The sequence below is a fragment of the Sardina pilchardus genome, chromosome 23 (assembly GCF_963854185.1).
Source record: "Sardina pilchardus chromosome 23, fSarPil1.1, whole genome shotgun sequence".
In the NCBI taxonomy this organism is placed as follows: Eukaryota; Metazoa; Chordata; class Actinopteri; order Clupeiformes; family Clupeidae; genus Sardina; species Sardina pilchardus.
Window position 1 is genome coordinate 23,977,929 of NC_085016.1, and position 25,018 is coordinate 24,002,946.

Sequence of the window (25,018 nt, forward strand, 5' to 3'; positions counted from 1 at the left end):
CCTGTCCACATCTTCTGGGTGCAATCCCAAACTAGCTTATCCAAAAGACGCACCCGGATCGGTGGTCTGATTGGTTGAAGGACTATCCAAAAGCCCAAAAGCATACAGAGTCATTTGAATTATATGCCTCTTGTACAGTAGAAATAAAGTGCTGACTCCCCAGACTAATGCGTGATCGTGTTTAAGTTGATATACATGGTTTTTGTGTGATCTTGTGTGTCATATTTATGTGTGTGTGACCTGCGTTGTGTGCACACGCCCGGACTCGAACCCGCGAAACAGCAGCACCTCGGATCGGGAGTCGAGCGTGCTAACAATCCAGCTAAAAGCTCAGGCTACTACAGTAGCTTTCATGCCAGTAGCCCTCCTGAGCCGTCGGGGAGTTAGGTTTCGCTAAGCTAGCTGGCATCCGTTACATGTGTGCACACGATAAAGCACTTGAGAAAGCCTGCAGGACAAAAAAAACACAACTCTCTGACATTGGCAGTTTCAGGACTTTGTACAAATGCCAGTTCACAATGGATGAATGGAGTGATGGATGTGATGGTTAACGTGTCTCTCCCACAGCCTGGCTTGAACCCAGAGAGCAGTTACCACTAGATCCTCACGTCCAGAAGACATGCACACCTGTTATTGCAGCCGCTCTGCAGAGGGTGGTGGAAACTTGCCAACGCATCACTGGTTCCTCAGTCCCCTCCATCGAAGCCATCTAGGGCAAGCGATGCTTACGTAAGGCGCATAGCCTCATCAAAGACTGTTGTCACCCTAAACCACAGACTGTTCACACCACTCCCTTCTAGCAGGAGTTACAGGTTCAGAGGAGGCCTCTTTCCTGTGGCTGTCACCCTACTGAACTCTAGTGCCCCTGCTCGATGCCTCCTTTGCCTTTGCCTGGTGAGGTGTTCACGGCCATGTCAACCTTCACAGAGACAAAAAGGAGGTGGACCCCCCCTGCCCCGCCCCCGCGTCTGTGACCATGGCAACCTTGACAGGGACAACAAGGAGGCGGGCCTTCCCACTCTTCTGCTTTTTTGCACTTCTGGTTAGACGCAAACTGTATTTCGTTGTCTGTGTACACCTGTTCAGGCATTTTCCCAGAAAACACGCACACCTGTTAACGTACTCTACTGCTTCAGTTACCCTCTATAAATAGTATTTGGCAGGTGCAACGGCCTCACTTCTACCAGAGAGTGTGGAGAGTGTGTGTGTGTGTGTGTGGGGGGGGGGGGGGGGGGGGGGGGTTGTTTTAACCTGGGTTTTTTCAAAACAAACCTATCGCTCTCCTATCTGGGAGTCTTGGACATGTGCACAAACGTGTTCATGTTGACTGCTACTGTGTGGACGAAACAGGCCAAATGCTACAAGACTAGCAAAAATATGGCTCCATTTCTGCAATAATACTGTAGGTAGCGATAGTACAAAGCATTCTGTTTTTGATCAGACCTGTCTAAACCTGTAACATATTTCTTCGACTTCAATTCTTTTCATGTGTTAAGATCCAAATAAAAGCATTACATTTGCATATATGGTTTTTTTTGTGCGTGTGCACGTGCGTGCGTGCGTGTGTGTGTGTGTGTGTGTGTGTGTGTGTGTGTGTGTGTGTGTGTGTGTGTGTGTGTGTGTGTGTGTGCACGTGCGCATGTGTGTGTGTGTGTGTGTGTGTGTGTGTGTGTCCTCACCGTTGGTGCCCAGCTCTACCCAGCTGAAGGTGATGGCTCCTTCGCGGTTGCTCTCGCTGAAGCGCAGCAGGAAGGTGCCAGGGGCCTTGTTATTCAGCAGCACCTTCCCACGGTCCTTACTCACAAAACCCATGATGCACCTGCACACCACCGCCCACAGGGACAAAGAGAGAGAGAGGGAGGAAGAGAGAGAAAGAGGGAGGAAGAGAGAGAGGAGGACAAACAAAGAGAGACAGTATGAGAGAAAGAATAGGCTCTTTTATCTCTCCTCCCTTGTTTCTTTTCTCGGTCCTCCAGCTCGTTCCTACGGATCTATAAACAACACTGGTTTGGAACAATCCCATTGTTGCTGCCCCACCGTTCTTATCTAGATCAGTGGGAACGAGCCGGAGAACCGGCTCGGTTCAGATCAGTGGGAACGAGCCAGAGAACCGAGGAAGAAAGGAACGTGCCATTCCCGTAGGAAACCCATTTCCCAATTCCTGTCTGTCTGTCTGTCTGTCTGTCTGTCGGGAGGGGCAGGGTGGCAACAGTAGAGCGGAGAAAGTCGGTGTGTACTTCTTTTACCGATATATTTAACAATATCTTTTGCATTACTCATCCAAACGTCAAACTTGGCACTGCACTTACTCATGCCCGTAGCAAGACAATCAGACGAACGGTTCGAGAGATATGCGAATAACAGAGAGACGACATCCTGTCATTTACAGACAGATAGTATGTACCGTAATTTCCCGACTATTAGCCGCGGCATATACATTGATTTTGCTAAATTTCTTCAGCTATGAGGTTAGTACAGGGGGGCAGTTAATATGATGTCCTTGCATAAAACACAGTCCTGCGGCTTATACACAATGCGGCTTATATGCAGGAAATGACTGTAGTGTCCCGACGAGCTTCTTTACAGCTGTGTTGCAGCTCTGGCAGCTCTCTATTGATAGCGTGGTGTGGAGTCTGCTCACCCATCGTTCCATAAGGACAGCAGGTGTCTCTTGATCAGGTCCAGGATGGCCTCGATCCACAGCCAGAAGGTGAAGTTTCGCTCACTGCCTCCCTGGCAGAGAGAGAGAGAGAGAGAGAGAGAGAGAGAGAGAGAGAGAGAGAGAGAAACGGGGGAGGCTTATTGTGTGTCTGTCACTGCAGCCTTATCAGGGAGTATAAATGAGGGTGGTGAGTGTGTGTGCGTGTGTGTATGTGTGTGTGTGTGTGTGTGTGTGTGTGTGTGTGTGCGCATATGTGTGTGTGTGTGTGTGTATATGTGTGCAGTATGTGTGTAACTCACCCTGCAGAATTTATTCCAGGACACAGTAGCCTCCGGATCCTGCGCTGCCTTGGGGCCTGAGAGATAACAGTATGATTGGACAGCGTCATGATCTTCACTGTAAGTACTGTACTATACAGTAGTTGGGTAAGTGGAGTTCTCTTCATTGGTTCGTCAATAGAACACTGGCACTGTCGTTTGACACATAAGCTAATCAACATCTATTCTACACACTTCATTTGCAAATAAACATCAACAATCATGGAGGATTATTAAATACCGCAATTTCCCAACTATTAGCCGTGGCTTAAACATTGATTTCTTTTTGAATTTCTTCAGCTATGAGGTTAATACACAGGTTAATATGGTATTATTGATATGGTTTTGTTTCTTTTAAACTGCATAAAACACTGTCCTGCAGCTTATACTGTACACAATGCGGCTAATACACAGGAAACTTCTGTAATATATGGACTCAGTCACACACCAACGTCCAACAGGAGGCACCAGACATCAGATCAAGTGATGCTCAAGCCTATAGCTCATCCAGGGCTAATCTGAAAAGGGTCATCAAAAAGGCCGAGCATAACCACAAGCTAAGGATTGAGGATCATTTCAAGAACAAGTTTGACCCCCGACGCATGTGGCAAGGCTATCCAGGCTATCACAGATTACATAACTACCAACTCAACCCCCCTGTCACCGACAGCTTGCCTGACGAGCTGAGCCACTGCCAAATGCATCACCGATGTGTGTGTGGCACTGAGCACGTAAGGCTGCAGGTCCTGACGGTGGCCCCTGGACACACACTCAGGCCCTGTGCTGTACAGCTGACCGAGGTGCTGACATATTTAGTCTGCCACTAGCCCAGGCAGCTGTCCTCGCGTGCTTTAACCGCTTCCATTGTGCCAGTGCCAAAAACACTCCACTGCTAGGCTGGGTGAACCCTGCCTGACCTGCCGGGCCAATTTGGATTTCGTCCCGCAGCTCAGGCTGGAAACTGGCACATCTAACTCCCAACACATCGCCGGGTCCCCACTCCCCTCCATCGAGACCATCCTGGACAAACAATGCTTGCGTAAGGAGCGCAGCATCAACAAAGGCGGTTCTCACTCCAACCACAGACTGTTCACTCCGAGAGGCATTACAGTGTCTCTCCACACCCAAACCAGCACCCTACTGAGCCCCCCCCCCCCATATTAACTAGCAAATGTGTTAAAGCGGTTTTATTTTCCCTAGAAGAGTGCCTTGACGTCCTACAGTACATGTTTTTGAGCCGTGGCTGAATGTCGAGCCGAACTCGAGCAGGTCAGAAACATTATCCATCAGACGCTGACGCTGCTAAAGTCTCGCAAGCTGTCAACCTGTGTCTGGCACTTACGCTACCCACAAATCAGCGACAAGCCTTCAGAGTGTGTGTGTGTGTGTGTGTGTGTGTGTGTGTATTATGTTTGTACATAAAATGTGAGTGTGTTTGAGTCTTTATGTGGGTATGTGTGTATGCATAAATATGTCTTTTAAGGCGCGTCAATGTAGGCTTGTTTTGGTATTTCAAAGTAGCTTGTTTTGGGATTTCAAAGTAGCTTGTTTTGGGATTTCAAAGTAGCTTGTTTTGGAATTTCAATGTAGCTTGTTTTGATATTTCCTATGTGGCCTGACCAGTGTGTCTACTCTCTCCTGGTAAGTCATTCAGTAATCAGTGGTTCATCATCTGCTATCTTTGTGTTGTTGTTGTTATTGTTGTTGTTGTTGTTGTTGTGGTGGTGGTGACTGACCCAGAAGCTTCTCCCCCAGCATGTTGAGCTGTTCTGTGTTGAGCCCCCGCTTGGTGACGGAGGAGAACTGCCAGCTGAGGACCTCCGAGAGCTGACTCCACGTGGCCTGAGGCGGCTTCATGAAAAACAGCATGTTCTACACACACACACACACACACACACACACACACACACACACACACACACACACACACACACACACACACACACACACACACACACACACACACACACACACACACACACACACACACACACAGGGAGAAGAGAAAGAGGTAGAGGAGTCAACAGGAGATGAGCTTTCAGCTCTTTCCAGAAGAGAAAGGTGTGGATGTCTTTGATGGGCAAGTGGTTTTAGCGTCATGCTCAAATTCATTTGGTAAAGATCAAATAAACATGAGTCGCTACAGTGTGATGAAGGTGACTGTGTGTGTGTGTGTGTGCATGTCTGCGTGTGTGGTGTGTATGTTTGTGTTTGTGGTGTGTGTGTGTGTGTGTGTACGTGCAGACATGTGTGTGTGAGCATACATGCATGGGTGTGTCTGTCTGTGTGGTGTGTATGTATGTGTGTGTGCGTACGTGCGTGCACATGTGCGTGCAGACGTGTGTGTGTGTGAGCATACTATACATGCATGGGTGTGTCTGTGTGTGTAGTGTGTATGTGTGCGTGCACATGTGCGTGTGGTGTGTGTGTGTGTGCGTGTGGTGTGCATGTATACTATATTGCCAAAAGTATTCACTCTCCTGCCTTGACTCACATATGAACTTCAGTCACATCCATAGGGTTTATGATGACGTCGGTCCACCCTTTGCAGCTATAACAGCTTCAACTCTTCTGGGAAGACTTTCCACAAGGTTTAGGAGTGTGTTTATGGGATTTTTTGACCATTCTTTCAGAAGCGCATTTGTGAGGTCACACACTGATGTTGGATGAGGCGACTGGCTCTCAGTATCCTTCCTAATTCATCCCAAAGGTGTTCTATTGGGTAGAGGTCAGGACTTCAGAGTTCCTTTCACTGGAACTAAGGGACCAAGCTCAGGAATGGCCACTTCCTGTTCCAACGTGACTGTGCACCAGTGCACAATGCAAGGTCCATAAAGGCCTGCACAGAGTCTGATACTGATACTGAGAGCCAGTCGCCTCGTTCAACATCAGAGTGTGACCTCACAAATGCGCTTCTGAAAGAATGGTAAAAAAAAATCCCATAAACACACCCCTAAACTTTGTGGAAAGTCTTCCCAGAAGAGTTGAAGCTGTTATAGCTGCAAAGAGTGGACCGACATCATAATAAACCCTATGGATTAAGGATGAGATGTGACTGAAGTTCATATGTGAGTCAAGACAGGTGAGCGAATACTTTTGGCAATATAGTGTATGTGTGTGTGGTGTGTGTGCGTACGCCACATGTGCACATGTGCGTGTGTGTCTGTGTGTGTGTGTGTGTGTGTGTGTGTGTGTGTGTGTGTGTGTGGTGACTGTGAGTGAGTGAGTGTGTGTGTGTGTGTGTGTGTGTGTGTGTGTGTGTGTGTGTGTGTGTGTGTGTGTGTGTGTGTTGTACCTGGGGTTCTGTGGTCAGCATGTTGTACCACATAACGGAGGCCCAACCACTGGGCAGCTGGCACACGTTGGAGATGACCACTACGGGCAGAGAGCTGGTCTACAGCCCACAGAGAGAGAGAGAGAGAGAGAGAGAGAGAGAGAGAAGATAGGGAAGGGGAGAGAGATGCAGAGGGAGAGAGGGAGAGAGGGGGAGGGGAGAGAGTGAGAGATGCAGAGAGAGGGAGAAAGAGAAAGAGGAAAGGGGAGAGAGAGAGGGGGGAGAGTAAGATATGCAGAGAGAGAGAGAGAGATGGGGAAGACAGATAGACAGTGAAAAGGGAGAGAAAGAAAGGAGTGAGGGGTGTTGGTGTGAAAGAGAGAGGGGGGAGAATGAGATTGGTTACTGAGCCTATCTATGACACCAAATGCAGTCCCAATTCAGGGTGCGGGTGGAAAAAAAACAACCAAATCAAATAGAACAGACGGGGTTTCCCCATTATGCGTGGGTGTGTGGAGTAGCACAGCCCTACAGTACCTCCAATTTCATCACTTGTCCGCCGTGACACAGTTCTGCCTCGAAGTTAAAGATGTGGAGTTCCTCGGTCACGATCAGGGGCCCCTACCGCAGAAACACACACAAGTCATACACAACAATCACACAGCGTCACACACAGTCATCCCCAAACTCCCTCACACACACAAAACGATACAGTCTCACATGGTCTCCAACGGCGTCAAACACAAGTATACATCGTTCTCTTGGTTGGGCACAGCACTGATTTCATCATTATTTATTTACATTAGTCACTTTACGAGAGTCATTAAAGGTAGAAGCCACAGGAAATTCAGGGAATGAAACATTCACCCAGTCATTGTTTGTCTCGTTCGGTTCACGTCACTCTAGCACTGAACAACAGTTGAGCCCCATTTACAACCTAATACAGTCACCCAACATTACCTACAGCTTAACACCATTGGTCCATTTCCATTGCCTACAATACTGCTAAACAGCATTGGTCCAGTTAGCATTGGTCCAGTTCCATTACCTAGTGCTAAACAGCATTGGTCCAGTTAGCATTGGTCCTGTTCCATTACCTACTGCTAAACAGCATTGGTCCAGTTAGCATTGGTCCTGTTCCATTACCTAGTGCTAAACAGCATTGGTCCAGTTAGCATTGGTCCTGTTCCATTATCTAGTGCTTACAGCATTTGTCCAGTTCTATGTTGGACAAAACAAACTTTACTCTACATTACAACTCTACTTGTTGGAGATATTTCCACTTCTACATCTCTGAGAGATTTTGGGAATGTCAGCACATCAGAAACCAGTTCATCACATTACAAAACAGACATTGTTTAGACGTAGACTACCGTGAAATGTGTGAACCACGCTAATCTGGAATCTGGCCTTCCAGTATGTGTGTGTATGTAGGCGTGTGTGGTGCGAGGTGTGAACTAACTGTGTGGTGTGTGTGCGTGTGTACATGTGTGTGTGTATGTGTGTGTGTCTGTGTGTGTGTTTGTGTGTGTGTGTGTGTGTGTGTGTGTGTGTGTGTGTGTGTGTGTGTGTGTGTGTGTGTGTGTGTGTGTGTGTCTGTGTGTGTGTTTGTGTGTGTGTGTGTGTGTGTGTGTGTGTGTGAACTAAACATAGTGAAGCAGCTTTTAGGGCCAGGACACACCAAGCCGACAGCTTGCTCATTTCCCAGTTCAGAGAGCACTCTTTGAGTGAGTGCTATGGCTGTCCCTAGCTGGGCAAAGGGGGATTCTGTAAAGTAGTCACCCTGTCATTCTAAACAGAATAGACAGAACGGGCATCATCTGAGAGTGCAATGGCTCATTCTGTACGGCTCGAGCGTTGCATCTCTTCTGAGTTTCTCTGAAACTCTTAAGTGTTACAGCAATTTCCTGTGTATTAGCCGCATTGTACATAAGCCACAGGACAGTGTTTTATGCAAGTAAAAAAAAAAAAAAAACGCATCAATACCATATTAACTGCCCCTGTGTTTTAACCTTATAGCTGAATACATTTAGCAAAATCAATGTATAAACTCAGGCTAATAGTTGGGAAATTACGGCGACTATTAGGGACTATCGGGCCCTACTGGTTGGGGATTTTTTGGCCCTGGTAGGAAATATATGTGTGTGTGCACATTTCGGGGCTACTTCAAGAATCTCCATAGAGAGTGCTGCTGTTCACTGGGTGTTTGACCTGGATCACTATCACTGAGTTAAGTTGTTGCCTCACTGGGACACTATGAAGTACACAGGTGAAGTCGCTGGCTGACCAGGACACTATAAAGGACACAGGTAAAGTTGTTGCCTCACTATGACATTACAGTGTAAAGTACACAGGTGAGGTTCTTGGCTGACTAGGACATTAAGGTATAAAGCACGCAGGTAAAGTTGTTGGCTGACTAGGAAACTAGGACATTCTATGTTGTTTTTTTGTATGTTTTGATGCTTAGCAGACAGTTATGATGCTTAGCAGGCGCTTTTGTCCAAAGCGATGTCTTTTAGTTATTCCTTTTTTTAGCAAAAAAGTAAAAAATCACCGTTCATCCGTGTGAGGATTAAGAGTAAACTTGATATTTTTAGGAAGAATCCGCACACTTCAAGTCTTTGTGCAAATTTCTTTTAAACTTTACTGAGTGTTGCAAGCTTTCAGTCGTTAGACCTTCATCAGGCAAAGTTATTACTTTTTAACATTTGCTGAACTATTGCCCTTTTACGCTTTTACGTACTATTACCTTGTGTGTTACAGTATATGTTTTATTAAATTATTTTTAAACTCTTCTTTGACTATTGCCCTTCTATGTTTTTATTTTATTTGCGATTACTTTTCACGTTTGTTTATGTAAAGCCCTTTAAAAAGACCTCTGTCTATGGAATGTGCTCTATAAATAAACTTGACTTGACTTGTGTGGAGGAGTATACATGTACCGGTATGTGTTTGAGTGTGATCTTCACTAATGCAGTTAAAAGGAACAGTAAAACACTTCAACTGTCTGCAACAGTGTGTGTGTGTGTGTGTGTGTGTGTGTGTGTCTGTCTGTCTGTGTCTGTGACTTTCCAAGCAACCCATTATGGTTAAGGCTCCAGCCAACACAGATCTTCACTAATACAGTTACTGGAACAGTAAAGCACTTCAACTGTCTGCAACAGTGTGTGTGTGTGTGTGTGTGTGTGTGTGTGTGTGTGTGTGTGTGTGTGTGTGTGTGTGTGTGTGTGTGTGTGTGTGTGCACTCTGGTCACTTCCCAAGAAACCCACTGTGGTTAAAGCTCCAGCCCTGAGCCCTGCCAATACAGATCTCCACTAATGTAGTTACAGGAACATTACCGCACTTCAGTCGTCTGCAGCAGTTGATCACGGGGCTGCATAAACACCAGTCATGCTGACTCAGTCCTGAGTAATGCCGGACAGGACATTGTGCAACTCAAAAAACACCTGTTTCAATCGAGCACGCTTGTTGAGCTCACCACTGCAAGCCGGGCAATAAACATTTCTGATTTCTGAGGTACCATAAACCCAATCAGAATCATAAGTCAGTTCAGTTGGCTTGGATTGCATATCTGGGCTACAGTCACAGTGCGTTAGTTATTACCTCCGCCAAGGAGGTTATGTTTTCATCGGGGTTTGCTTGCTTGTCTGTCTGTCTGTCTGTTTGTTTGTTAGCAAGATGACTCAAAAACTTATGGATGGATTTCAATGACATTTTCAGGAAAGGTCTGAAATGACCCAAGGAAGAAACGATTACATTTTGGGAGTGATCTGGATACTGTCTGGATCCAGGAGGCTCTTGGCAGAGGTCTGCACTCTCTGCACGCTTTTCTAATTTATTTGTGTTTTGCTTTTTGACGTATGGCATGCTTTTTAATCTGTATGGATATATGTATATGCTTTTTGAGGAGCTTTCCTTTTAGTATCACGGCAATTGGAGCTGATGCATCTCCAACTCCTCAATGTTTTGTGCTGACTGTCTGTTTGTCAACAATTTGACAACTGTTGGTCATCTGCTCAGCTAAACAGAGACATGAATACAGCAATTTCCTGTGCATTAGCCGCATTGTGTATAACCAACAGGACCGTATTTTATGCAAGTTAAAAGAAACAAAACCAAGTTAATACCATATTGACCTCATAGCTGAAGAAATGTTGCAAAATAAATGTCTACGTGGCTAATAGTTGGGAAATTGCGGTACAGGAAAAGCTCTTACGTCATTGGTTCTTCCTTGCACCTTCTGCTCCTTGAGTTGCTGTTGGGGAGATAGAAAGAAACATCGGTCAGTACCCTTCTGGTGATTCAGATATGATGCTAACATGCTTACATTAGGCGGTTATATGTCTAAACAACACTGACACACATGAACAGAATCTCTGGATGTTCTTCGCTTCGTTCAGACACAAGCTCATTTACATAATGTCCGCTGGAAAATGTAGGAGGAGAGTAGTGAAAGAGCCGGCTAAGTTAAACAGACGGCTAAGCTGTTCAGATATACGGCCCAACCACTTAACATCCACAGAACATGCAGACTGGACATGCAGGTCTGAAAGCAGCATTGTGTGTGTGTTTTGTGATTTTTGTTTGTGTCATTTTGTTGTCTTTGTACTTGTACTCTGCACAATGACAATGAAGCTGAAGCTGAATCTAATCTAATCTAATCTAATCTAAACATTTAAATTGTTTTGTTTATTTGTATGTCTTGGTGTCAAGGCAACACTGGGGACTACACTACACCTCTCCATCCGGCATCTTTTGTGTGTCAATGTCTTGGAGCACTTTGAGTTGCACTCTGTGCATATAAAAATGGGCTGCTATGTAAACAGTTACCTACCTACCTACCTACTGTACCTATCTATCTCACATTCTCATTTCTCAAGAGTTGTGTATTCATGGCAAATGGATGGGTGTAAAACAATAAAAGAGCACGGATATGTTTCTTGCTATCCTGTGTCTGTACACAACACCCCTGACAGAGCAGATTTCATCGTTAGCTCATCTCCCTGCAGTGAGTTTCCCCTGGAGAAGTCTGCCATGCTTAGATCATTAGCCAAATGCATCACGATAGAGGAGGCTCACTGGGCTATTAGTGATGTAATCTAACGGTGTACTCTGGCATTGTGTCAATAACAACACAGAGAAAACACACACACACACACACACACACACACACATAAAAATAACAGAATATGACTCTGAATTCCCCTTCTGAACCGACATGCATTGCTTCATCACTTTTCAAAACATCTATTGCTCAGCTTTCTTTACCAGATGGCGAAATTCAGCCGTCATGCCGTTTGACTCCTCCATGTTCATGACTTTCATGTTGGTGCCCAAGATATTAAATTTGCGACATCTGCAAAAAAACAGGGTCACAAAGGTCATTCTGTTGCCATTGTTATTGCTGTTCACTGCATATGCTGATGACTGCTTGATCTCTCGCTCTCTCGTAAGGCCACAGCTTACAGTATTCACACTGCTCGACCTGTTCCACAGCCGTCACACAGTCACACAGCCGTCTCACACACACACACACACACACACACACACACACACACACACACACACACACACACACACACAGTATGCTATGTCAAATGTCTACTGCTATCTATCTAAAGATATAACATGGAATTGCGTTGTTAAGATATGGACGTGACATCTTACCCCTTCCGCTTCTCCGTCACGCTCCTGTGAAGAGATAAAAGTGAGTGAGTACTGTATTTATTCTTCTACAATAGCCTTATTCTACTGCCCTTCATTCTATTCTTACTGTGCTGTATTTTTATTCGTTCTATTTTATTGTTGAGTGCAATTGTTTTTTGACGCGGAGGAGAGAACTCAACCGCCCAGACCGGACCAGGGTTCTCGTCATGGCCGTGTGCTGGATGGAGGAGGAGAGCTCAACTGCCCAAAGGACCAGAGTTCTGAGGTGCGTTCAAGTTCACAAACATAGGCGAACATTTGCAAACGCTCGCAAACAGAATTCCATTAGCCTTGAGTTGAATTCCTTGCTTGTATATGCAAACCTGGCCAATAAAGCTGATTCTGATTCTGAGATTGGCAAAAACAGTGGCGTTTGGAGTGTTATGCTCTACATCAGACTTCATCAGAGTATGCTCTGCACTGCTTTTCCTAATGGCACGACAACCTTCATGACCATTCATACTTTGGACGTGACGTCACAACTACTGTCTGGCAGGTAAGGACATCATTCTCCAGACACGAAACCCAGTAAACCAATCCAGGATCTTGCCAGGACATCACCAGTTTCATTATAAGAAAGTTGGTGTTTTCAGGTGAAAACAACATGCCAGATAGTTGTTGTTCAAAATGGATGCACTAATCGCCAAGGAGATAAGTCAGGGTTAAGTTTTTTTCTGTTTTTTTTAAAAAATATTTATCAAGCTGTCATACGCCACAGGCGTATGAAGAGGACTTCATGGCACGACAGAGGGGTTACCAGGATGTAATCTTTGGGGGGGCATTTGGCTTATTTGGGGTGGCAACAAAAAATGGGTGCAAAGGTATCAGCACAATCTTTCAGCGCATGGCCACTTTGCAGACACACGGGGCCCATAGCCTAGGCCCCAGACTATAAACATGGTAGTTGTTAAACCAGGTGAATAAATATAACTGTATGGGTTTCCCAATGTCATTTATAGTGGCGTTGTGACCGATACAAATCACATTCAATACAATAATAGGTACAGATGATCTGTAGACAATCTATCTACTGTATCTATCCATCTATCTATCTATCTACTGTATCTATCTATCTCATGCATCAGTCAGGAGCCATCAATGAAAAATACATGAGAGTGTGTAACAATTGTTTTGATATTGATAATAAGTTAAGCATTTTGATACTTTCTTGATTTGGGAGCCACACCACACCAGTGGAGATCAAAGACATTACAAGGCATATACTTCCCCCAACACACACTCAGTAAAAAGGGCTTGTTTGTATTTCAAACATTTTGAAATTCATAGTTTACATTATTTATGATAGCCTATGAGTAGGCTAATTAGTTAAAGTAAGTTAGGACCTACCGGTATAGATTTTTATTTTGACTCACATTTTACACGATTGTCATATTGACTTACATTTATCTTTAATGTCATCGAGTGCCTGTCACTTTAAGAGAACGTGAGAGTAATTAGGCTTCAGTAATGATATTCGGCTAGTTTAAATAGGCATAATGCATATTTATGTGGAAGCAATGCTTATGTTTTCTATGCAATTCTTTGTAGGCTAGTTTAAATAAACGTTCAAAAACCAAACAAGTGAAAGAGCACAACATTCACGCAGTGATTATTGTGGGGACTGAAGTTGGAGACTGAAGTTGGAGACCAAGTAGAAGTTGGAGACCAAGTAGAAATGTGCAGCAATTTAAAAAATGGATTACTCGAGAATGGCTTATTGAACCAATGAATGCTTCATATCCTCGTATTTGGTAAGGTCTGCCGTTTATTTTGATATGGTTTGCCACGTGTTGGGTTGAACAAAGAACTTGTGGAGATTGAATGTAAAAGTGATTACATTGTAAATTCAGGTTGATTTTCTCCCGAACGGTTTATTACAGTTCAACTAGTATTTAATACCATCGGAAAGCTAAGATCGTGCTCTGTCAGGTGATATGCATGTGATATCAGTGTGATTAGAACTTCGTGAGCAATCCAACACAGAAGAATGGGTGTGCATTTTGCATGTTCTGCCCGTCGTGATAATGCGCGTAATGTTAATAGGCCACTGTATTATGTCACGTATTCATGTTGATTTTCTCGCGAACCCTTATTACAGCAACTATCTTAATACCAGAAAGCTAAGATTGTGCTCTGTCAACAAGTCACACGCATCAGTATGACTAGGACTCCGTGAGTAATCCAATGGAGAAGTAGGCCTATAGGTGTCCATTTTTCGCCCGTCGCAGATCATTTCTCTAGGGGGGGCAGGGGTTATCTTTGGGGAGGCACTGCCTCCCCCAGCCTCCCCCTAGACACGCCCTTGTGGCACGACAGAACAGATGTCACTTTGTGTATTGCTACAAACATGCAAAAGTTAGCCATCATTGTCAACATTTCTTGTCCGCCAGTAGTCCCATGACTGCAAAGAATGAATAGACCCCAAACAACCCTGCTTCATCCCCTGAAGAGCTCTGTTCATCGGTCTGTCGTCACAACTAGGCTACTCTATAGAGCTCTCTCCTGAAAAACTCACTTGTCAAAGAAGACCTTCACTTTCACGGCGTGGTTCAACTCCTGGATTTTGGCCAACAGTCTGGGGAAAACAAATCCAGTGTGAAAAAAAAAGGTGAGCATTTAATCCTCAGACACACACAGACATACACACAGACAGACACACAGAAAAAACACACACATACACACACACACACCTGAAAGGCTGGTTTAGCAGATATATAGATCGGCACCGATGTGCCTCCCAGACACAGGCGCACACACACATACACACACACACACACACACACACACACACACACACACACACACACACACACACACACACACACACACACACACACACACACACACACACACACACACACACACACACACACACACACACACACACACACACACACACACACACACACACACACACACACACACACCTCAAAGGCTTGTTTTGAGCAGGCTAGTTTAACAGATGCAGGGATTAGCTCTGGTGTGCCTACCTGAGCTTGACTGTGAACTGAACTCCAGTCTTCAGCACCATGGGCTTCTGTGGGTGTGTCGGCATGCACGGCTGCCTCTCCACTACCATGGAACTGCCAAACACACACACACACACACACACACACACACACAGAGAGAGAGTATGTATGTTGTTACTGGCAAATATCTAAAGTATCTACTAATGTCTTGAAAGTATTTATTTAAAGTAAATGAAATGATGAAGCCAATTTGGTAAGTATAGTCCGGCAATCACCAAGTCCTACCAAGTCTTCATTTCATTGCTTGAGTCATTACATACAAAATTCGGTCACAATGCTGTAGAATTGCAAAGAGCATGTACAGTAAAAATGTGAAACGTACTGTACAGTATGTATTCAGTGTCTTGTACTCACTTACTCCCTTAACTAAAGCAATCTGTAACTTTACTGTAGTTTCCAAGTGGCTGTACAAGTAGTGTATAGTCTTGAGCATTTTCAAGTAGTGTCACTGAGTTCTGACATTTTTTTGCATTGAAAAACAATGAGAAAACATCATAATGAAAACATGACAAAGCCATTTGACTATCTGGTTCATAAAGACGGTGTCCAGACTTCTCATTTTGATGACACTGGCAGTTTCATTGACATGAATACTTGCTTTTGAGGAATGGACTATCTCCATTCTGAGCAAGTGACATGCTTTGCAGGTAATCCACTACTAGGTTTTTCAGTTTGCACTACCCGTAATTTCCCGACTATTAGCCGCGGCTTATACATTGATTTTGCAAAAATTCTTCCGCTATGAGGTTAATACAGGGGGGCAGTTATTATGGTGTTAATATGGTTTTGTTTCTTTTAACTTGCATAAAACACTATCCTGCGGCTTATACACAATGCGGCTTATATGCGGGAAATTACTGTAATTGTTTTGAGAAATGCACTAACTGCTGTGCAAATGTGAATAGTGAGAAAAGCACCAAAGCGACTGAGAAAAAAACGTAAATTGAAAACATTTCACAAGACGGACGTGTTTCGGTCGATGCCCTCTTCCGCATCTTCAGCATCTTCACGAGCGGCTGGCCTACTCACTTGACGATGAGGTTCTTGAAGAGGTTCAACGTCCTCTCATCCAGCGAGGTCTTACTCAGGGTGATGGGGTCGTGGTCGTACGTGCACTTCTGTTCCAGTTCTAGAAGTTTCCTGAGCTGCTGGCGTACCTGAAGGAGACTCTCAGCCACCACCGTGAACCTGGGCACACGAAGACACAGACACAGACACACACACAGACACACACACACACACACACACACACACACACACACACACACACACACACACACACACACACACACACACACACACACACACACACACACACACACACACACACACACACACACAGTCATGAGCCAACTGTGCCAGTATGTTGTTGTTAATGCACAGAGATAACAATCATCAAAAGTGACGGGGTAATTTCCAGAATTCAAGCGACTGTGCTCTCATTCAACTGGAAATGGCCAGGAAATGACGCATCAATCCTGAACTAAACAGGAACCACAAGGCGCTTTGAGACACCTGTTAAGCCCACAGGGCGTGATCATCTGCTGTGATATGGCTGAATCAGATCCTCTCTGTTTTACAGGTCATACATTTGAAACATGTGAACATTTTCATATTATCAGTTCTCATCATGAGCCTTCACTGTAAAGCACTTTGGGTGCCCTGAGTTACTTAAGTTACATTACATTACATTTTCTTCCAAAGTGACTGACATATGTCAACTATATAACAAGGGATTACTTTGTCATTGTACATTACATTGTCCCTGGATCAACTTGGGGTTTAGTGCCTTGTTCAAGGACACAACGGTGGAAGGAACATACTACTGCACGCTACTACACGCTAGCCCAGCTCCTTAACCACTACACTACCACCGCCCCATTAAGTGCTACATACATGCAAGTTGTATGTATGGAGAACAACTGAACTTCCCAGAACAGACCAGGGTTCTCATCATGACCATGAAGTGCTACATACAGTATAAGCAAGTTGTTGTTGTTTTTTGACGCGGAGGAGAGAACTCAACCGCCCAGACCAGACCAGGGTTCTCGTCATGGCCGTGTGCTGGATGGAGGAGAGCTCAACTGCCCAAGGGACCAGAGTTCTGAGGTGCGTTCAACATTTGCAAACGCTCGCAAACAGTATTCCGCTAGAGTTTTTGGCAAGGAGGTGGTGCTCCGCAAACATACAGTGGAACTGGACCTGAGTTTGACGAACGCAACAATGCAATTACTGTTAGAATGGAACGTTAACACCAAATTGTTCAAATTTAACTGTTCAAAGAAAACGTTCGCCACTAATTCACCACAAATTTCGCCAAATTTGAACGCACCTCAGACCTGAGCATACACAAGCTCACCAGCCCCAACAACGGGACCATATCAGACAAACAGGACAAAGCTCAGCTGCTCAAAACCGTCCGTCATGGGCATGGCGGCTCGAAGGACAGCAGTGACCTCACCAGTTCTGCAGCTGGTCCAGACAGACGTTGGGCGGCCCGCCGATGCTGGCCGTCTGCTGGCGCCGCCGCCAGTCGGGCAGCTCCACGGAGATGAGCTCGTGCTCGATCTGTTCGGCCAGGTTTAGTGCGCTCGCCATCTGACTCAACACCTCCTGCAGGAGAGAACACAAATATGGCTACATTGATTACTAATGGCTTTATCCACATGGAATGATCAAGTACTAATGCACACATATCGATTTACCCATATGGAAAGATTAATGACTACAGTCATTTCCTGTGCATTAGCAGCATTGTGTATAAGCCATAGAACAGTGTTTTATGCAAGTTAAAAGAAACAAAACCATATTAATACGATATTAACTGCCCCCGTGTATTAACCTCATACCTGAAAACATTTAGCAAAATCAATGTATAAGCCACGGCTAATAGTAATAGAAATTACGGTACTACTGTACACACATAGGGCTTTATCCACATGGTTAACAACAACTACTAGTACTACACAAAGTAGCAGCATCTGTAGTAGTAGCAGATGTAGAAGTCATAACAGCATTAATAGTGTTGATTAGATTAGATTATGCAAATAGATATTATATATAGATATATAATTATTATATTACATTATATTATATAAATAGATATTATTACGTAACCTTTTTGTCTATTCAAGGCAATTGAACATGACTTCATCAGATAAGCCATTGGTGCTGGAGGAACCGCTCATACTGTAGGCTAATATTAACCTGCCTGTTACCTCGGTGCTGCCAGCATAACGGTAATAAATGGGAAAAGTTCTACTCAAAATGTCACCCCGCAAAGCACTGCTTCGCTAGCCTGGCACGCCCTCCTAGTGACGTAACACCTTCGGCGTTGCTGTCGCTGGTCTGGTCAACTGCTCATTGAGAAGGATTTCTGAGTTCCCGAAATCTGCAGAACTGCCCCCTTTGGTCGAGAACCAATCAACTTTGAGCAGCTTCAACGGCTCTGGGTAGAGGCGTGTTCAAGGCAGAGGAAAGAGTGTTGTTATTGGTTTAAACTCGGCAAACCGCTTTCTGACATCGACCAGTAGCAAATCGAGGCACTTAAAGGAGGCGGGTCAACCAGCGCTTGGAGAAACCGTGTTAGCACAGGCTCTTGGTCAGACTAAAGTCTCGCAGAGCCTTTCAAGTCGATGGCAATCAGGCTACTGCTTCGCTTGCTTGTTCATGAAGTTCATATGAGGTAACAGGTTCAGGTGTGAGTGTATGTATGTGTGTGTGTGTGTGTGTGTGCGCGCACACTCACCTTTCTCTTATTGTCCAGGTTCATGTAGAGGTTGTGGATGTGTAGAGTGAGCCGCCTCAGATCCTCTTTCTGGGGCGCGGAGTTACCTTCTTCTGTAGAGGTCAGAGGTCAAAGAGACTTCTGAGGACACGTTCACTATAAGGCAGCACATCATAAGGAAGCCTGACCTCACTGTCTGTCTACACGTTCTGCGGAACATTTGGAGTTGGAGTCCACCCCTGAGACACGCCCCCCTTGCCCATCACCCCTGTACCCCCCCACCCCAACACACACACACACACACCACTATGAAGCATGATCTCACTGTCTGTCTACACGTTCTGCGGAACTTTTGGAGTTGGAGTTCACCCCTGAGACACGCTGGCTTCAGAGTATTTCCCCCACCATGTCCCACCACTCACCTCGACATGACAAATCCTTCTTCTTGAAGTCGTAGTCATCCTGCAGGTCCTCCAGGTTTTTGATGTTCGTCTCTGTCTCCTACAAGCGAGTAAATAAGTCCTGTTAGGACGAGGAAAGACCAAGGGGGCCAGCTCGCCCTGTCAGGATACACGGTCCCCATAACCGGCGTTCCATACATTATGCCTTACAGAACTTCTCATTTAGCGCATTATCATTAGTCAAGTCAAGTCACATTTATTTACATATAGCACACTTAAACACAGTGCAATTGACCCAAGCTGCTCACGGTGACACTATAACATAGTATAAGCCAAGGTATCCTAAACTGTATAGATGGAATTACTGCCAAAGCGTGACTTATTAGTAATAATGTTAAAAGTTAATTATCACAAAGAAAAGTTATTCATTAGTGAACAATGTTAGCACTTCTAGAAGAATGGTCAAAAATAGCCATAAACCTTGTAGAATGCCTTCCCAAAAGAGTTGAAGCTATCATAGCTGCAGAGGGTGGTGAGCCAAGGCAGGTGAGCAAATACTTTAGGCAATGTAGTGTACATTAACCTCCTGCTGATAACGCTAAATCACATCTCCAGCCTGTAGGATAAGGATGCAGTGGGGTTATGTCACCACACCACACCACTTACTCTCCTTGAGTTTCTCTCTTATCTCACCCGTTACCCAGAAAAAAGGTGAACTGAACACTATTTTATGGACTGATGATTTTATGTACTGTAACCTTTTTTGTTTTTTTACTTCTATTATCTACTACCGTTTGCTTTTGTTTAAGGGAATGACGCACAAGCATTCAAAAATATGACTGGGTTTCTAACAATATAAAGCTTAATGCAAATGGAATGGTGAATGGTTAATGGTGAAATGGTCCTTGAAGTAAAGCACATTGAATGACATCTGTGTATGCAATGCGCTATGTAAATAAACTTGACTTGACTTGATATAAACATGTGCTCAACGGTCTGGCAATCTTAACGGCACTTCTATCTCAGTCATTAACCCAGTCTCTGTGGGGTTAACAACCTGATCATATGGCATACCTGCACCCGGTTCTTGAGGTCCTTCACTTTGTTGTCGAGCTCCTTGTGTTTCTCCAAAACCATGTCAGTCTGTGAACCTGGCTGCGATTTCTGAAAGGCATGGAAGAAAGAACAAAATCGAGAAAAATAAAGATATTTATTTATACATACTAAGATACGTGCATGTTAAGATATGCAGCCTTAAATTGTGTTCCAATTTGTATACTTCTGTACTGACAACACCACTAGTGCACTTGTGAACTCATATTAGGTATTGTATGCATAAAAGAATGCAAACTGGAACACAGCCTTAATGTGAATGTTAAGATATGGAGCCTTAATGTGCATACTAAGGTATGGATTCTTAATTGCACACTAAGATATGGAACCTTAATGTGCATACTAAGATATGGAGCCTTAATGTCACCCTACAGCCTGCCAGACAGCAGAGATAAAATCTTGTAGTCGGCCAGCCACAGACCGACTACAAGAGACTGCCCTGGCGGTCATCCACTACTCACATAACCACAGTTACATTCATAACTAGCGTTTTCTTCAGCATTGTTAAGGCAATCGGCTAGTTATGGGGGTACTTTGTTGTAGTGGAAAACGAACAGCCGGTATCAAAATCGAGTAGAGTAGAGTATAGTCGAGTTGAGCTGATACCACACAGTGGAAAAGCCCCATAAGTAATGAACTATATGCCACAGATGGGTCTTTAGGCAGCTCATATACTGTATTTCCAGTCGAGCGTCAACTATGTTCTAACGGCATCTTCTGCTACTGTATATTCTTCTCCTTTCCTGTTCAGACACGGAATATCTTCAACATACTGTAAGCACGTAGGTAACGTAGGCAACGTGTACGCACATAAATTCTATGCACATAAGCAGGACAGTAAAACAATAGGCACTATAACGCAGCTGACATTCCTCTTGACATATGGGAGCTGGCTTTTGAGCCTTCCAGGAAGAGCCTACAGTAACATGAAGGCAGATGGCAGATGCATAAGAGGAGGGGGGCGCTGGAGGACTCTGTAAAAATGTGGGCGGGGGGAGAGTGGCTGAGCACTGCTTGCCCACGCTCACATCCACGGCTGGAGTGCCCTTGAGCAAGGCACCTAACCCCTCACTGCTCCCCGAGCGGCGCTGTTGAGCAGGCTGCTCACTGCTCCGGGTTAGTGTGCGCTTCACCTCACTGTCTGTTCGCTGTGTGTGTTCACTAATTCACGGATTGGGATAAAAGCAGAGACCGAATTTCCCTCACCGAATAAAAAAGTATACAAATACATAAAAAAGGCTGTGATGGGCAAAGGAAGACAGTACGGGCTCTGTACAGTACCTCTGTTTGCTCTGCAATGCTGATGATGAGTCTTTCCTCTTTCAGGCTCCGGCTAATGATCATAGCCATGGTAACAGGATCTTCCTCAAAACGAGACTGGTGGGGGTGAGGGGCAAAATGCACACACACGCACGCGCACACGCACACGCACACACACACGCACACGCACACACACACACACACACACACACTGATTAACAATTCTGATAAGATAAATAGGTTAGACACTATGAGAACACACACACACACACACACAGAGAAACGGTGCAGTGGACATACCTGTAGATTGCGCTTGATTTTACGAATGTTGTGTTGGGACAGGAAGTCCTTCTCCAGCGTGAAGCGGTCATACTGGTCATCGAGTTGATGCAGTAGGTCGTGAAATCGCAGGGTCGCACAGGACGCATTGTCCACGTTGGCTGCGTAATCCCTTCAGACGATCACAAGCACAAACATCATTCAGATGATCACAGCACAATCTTTGTGATGATGACTGATGTAAAATGACCAACCCAAAGTCTGAACAAGTCATGAAATCGAGGGCTTGGTTGTACTACAGAACAGGAAAGCAGCAAGGCCGGAAAAATATGTTCTGGCTTATATGACTATTGTACCTTTTGAGTACACAGGTTAGGATAGGGAATGTACATCGAATGTATGTACTGTATATCGAAATAACCCAATAGAAAATATTTGCATTTATCCAAATGATAAAGAGATTACTTTAAGTGAGGTTATATGGCACAGGCAAGGTAGATATTTCATCAGTACATATTGATTTACCTGATTTAGCAAACCCATATAACAATGAAATAATTGTGTAATTACGTAAAAAAAAAAATAAGAAGAAAGAAAGAAAGAAAGAAAGAAAGAAAGAAAGAAAAGAAAGAACATTAACAAGTAACCCAAAGAAAAGTGGTCAGCCAACCATAAGCTAACCCAGAGTCAGCCAACCATATCAAACCATTAAAGCAGGTGATGTGTGAGAGAACATCTGGGTGTTGCTCACCAGTCATGGCTCTCGATCCAGGTGCTCAGGTACTGCCGCACCGCCATTGGAAAGGTGTCATCGTACAGCTGGTCCACCTGCTCCAGGTATTTGGGGTCGAGCTGCTGCAACCTCAGCCACTGGGACATCTCCGCGACTGGTCTGGTCAGGGTCTACCACTTCCACTGAACTGGAAAGCAATGACCACCATTGAGTCTGCATTAGATTGCATTGGGTGGGGTCGGTGGGTTCAGACAAATGTTCAGAAATTATACTCTGGTTCAGACACATCGGCACGATAAGCATTTGCATCATATATGCACTGCCAAATCCCATAAACCACAAACATGACATCTTGATCATTGAATTAAGATGGCAGAGAGCAGATCCAGTCAGTGTCCTATGGTCCAAAGTTAGATATTCATAAAGGTAGGAGCAGGCTTCACTCAAGACTTATAACTTTTTTAGAGTGCTGACCAAAGTATAGACTATCATGGAAACAAGAGATAGGCCGCACTATGCATAAACAATCATTTATTCACATGTGAATAAATGATTGTTTATGCATAGTGCGGCCTATCTTTGAATAAATGATTGTTTGCATAGTGCGGCCTATCTCTTGTTTCCAAAGTTAGATATTCAAATGCCAGTGAAGAGTAACCAGGAGAGGAGTTAAGTGACCTATTTGGCTGATTGAAGACCAGGAGATAATCTAACCACTAGCATAGAAATAACTTAACCATCATCATCTGCGTCGAAAATGAAAACGCACTCTGAACTCTTGGACGCAAATCTGTCGGACGCGGGCCGGGTACGCATAGAAATATTCGACCCGAACCTCACTCCAGTCTGCATCATTGGAGCCCTCATCTGACAAACACTACACATGTTTAAACATACTGGGTAACTGCATGAACGTGTTAACAGGTATACCAGTTGTTATACACACACACGCACGCACGCGTTGACAGATTTCTACTAATTTGTCAACAAATGTTTGGCACAATGCACACCAATAACGCAATCAAAAGCACACTCTGCTGCTAGGCATCGATCTGAGCAGCCTAGAGGAGTCTCTTCTCCCTCTTCAAACATTTCATATTTTCAGGACCAAGTAGGTCTAAGTATGCACCCCTAATTGAAGTATGTATCTTTGATTCTGGGTAGGTCTGTATCTAGGATGTGGAATATGCTGTTAGGTCTACTAAAACTGTAAACTTGTAAAAAGAAACGTTAAAACAATCTCAGGCCTTTGCGAAGTTCTCCTACAAAAGTAGCTAACCAACAACACTTACACTATTCCATCCCATAATGCGAGTACTTGCAGGGGGAAATAAAACTCCGTTTAGGAACATTGTTTTGTCCTCGAGTCTGTGCGTGTACGCGTACGTGTGTTTGGGTGTTTATATGTCCTAGTTCTAGAGAAGGGGGGCGTTTACGCCCACTCTTGAACCTCCCGTGTTATGACTTGTAACTTACTGAAATAATGCTCGTGTTTGTCGTTCAACAACCTCTTCAGACTAACGAATAGCCTAAAACAAAATACACGTACTTCCAAAAGATAAATGTAACGTTTTGCGCTAGATATTAGTGCAACGAATATGTTGTTAGTTACCAGTAAAATTAATATCAAGTTGAACGATCACGATAAAAATGTGATATGCGTGTTGAACATACAGAAGAAGCTGTAGATAACCACTAAGTTACCTTTAAACAACAGTAGGCCTATGTAATACATGTCAAATACATTGTTTGATAAGGCATGCCTTCACGACATTGTCGTGTTTACTTGTGAAATATATAAATTTCCCAAAACAACTCAAGCTAGACTCTAGAGTGATTGCTTTGTCTCTAAGTTTTCTCCCAGTGGGCCTGAGTTGGCCAGTAAGGTGTTGCTTGCTTACATGCGATTGTTAGCAGTATGTAGCAACTTCCTGTTCACAATCAAGAATTTTGCTCAGAAATTGTAAACAAAATCGTTTCACTCACCTTGTTTATCGACTAGATACGATGGACGGTGCCTGTATATTGCTTTATCGAGTAGTTTAGACTTCTCAGAAAGCAAATATGCTCTCCATTGCCAAAGGGATCAATCAGTAGTCATGTCTTCCTATTCGGTGCTACTGTCACTGCAGAAGAGCGTCTTGTGTGGTACTGCCATGACGTAGCCTACAGTGCTTGATGACAAGAGCATGGGCCAATCAAAAACAGAGGGTGGGCTTTGAAACGCATTAGTTTGATCACATGGTCGTTTACAAGAAACTGAAACTCCAGGATAGATTTCAACTGAGGGGACTTGCTGGAAATGACTACACGTCCTGATTAGGCAGTCTAGCTTGTTGGTTGGGGCGTTTGATTTATTATTTTTGCCTAATTTATTTTAAGTAATAATTATTATGACCCTGAAATTGTACATTTACATGTTTTGGCCTGGGTTAAGTTTTATTACAATCTGTAAATGATTTTTACAATGTAGGGTAGAATTCTCATTCATACAGAAAGAGCGTTTACCCAGGGGG

At 44.3% G+C, this 25,018-nt stretch overlaps 1 protein-coding gene across 4 annotated transcripts in view; it reads right to left on the reverse strand.

Moving 5' to 3' along the window:
- The window catches only part of stat1a (signal transducer and activator of transcription 1a), a 30,318-nt gene extending 5,683 nt beyond the window's left edge, over nucleotides 1–24,635 (reverse strand). For 2 of the 4 annotated variants that reach the window (XM_062528361.1, XM_062528358.1), the window contains exons 1-20: nucleotides 24,489–24,635; nucleotides 22,521–22,689; nucleotides 21,791–21,941; nucleotides 21,512–21,607; nucleotides 20,192–20,281; nucleotides 19,139–19,217; nucleotides 18,738–18,829; nucleotides 17,451–17,626; nucleotides 16,019–16,177; nucleotides 14,951–15,043; nucleotides 14,476–14,535; nucleotides 11,922–11,945; nucleotides 11,523–11,610; nucleotides 10,471–10,509; nucleotides 6,791–6,874; nucleotides 6,275–6,373; nucleotides 4,716–4,851; nucleotides 2,962–3,017; nucleotides 2,642–2,733; nucleotides 1,680–1,819 (exon numbers count right to left, since the gene is read on the reverse strand). In XM_062528361.1, coding sequence (XP_062384345.1) covers nucleotides 1,680–1,819; nucleotides 2,642–2,733; nucleotides 2,962–3,017; nucleotides 4,716–4,851; nucleotides 6,275–6,373; nucleotides 6,791–6,874; nucleotides 10,471–10,509; nucleotides 11,523–11,610; nucleotides 11,922–11,945; nucleotides 14,476–14,535; nucleotides 14,951–15,043; nucleotides 16,019–16,177; nucleotides 17,451–17,626; nucleotides 18,738–18,829; nucleotides 19,139–19,217; nucleotides 20,192–20,281; nucleotides 21,512–21,607; nucleotides 21,791–21,941; nucleotides 22,521–22,648 — 1,882 coding nt within the window. In that variant the 5' untranslated portion in view covers nucleotides 22,649–22,689; nucleotides 24,489–24,635. Of the gene's footprint in view, nucleotides 1–1,679; nucleotides 1,820–2,641; nucleotides 2,734–2,961; nucleotides 3,018–4,715; nucleotides 4,852–6,274; nucleotides 6,374–6,790; nucleotides 6,875–10,470; nucleotides 10,510–11,522; nucleotides 11,611–11,921; nucleotides 11,946–14,475; nucleotides 14,536–14,950; nucleotides 15,044–16,018; nucleotides 16,178–17,450; nucleotides 17,627–18,737; nucleotides 18,830–19,138; nucleotides 19,218–20,191; nucleotides 20,282–21,511; nucleotides 21,608–21,790; nucleotides 21,942–22,520; nucleotides 22,716–24,488 lie in introns of all 4 variants that reach the window. The other 2 variants (XM_062528362.1, XM_062528359.1) reach the window with 2 other exon arrangements.
- Between the last annotated feature and the right edge of the window lie 383 nt (nucleotides 24,636–25,018).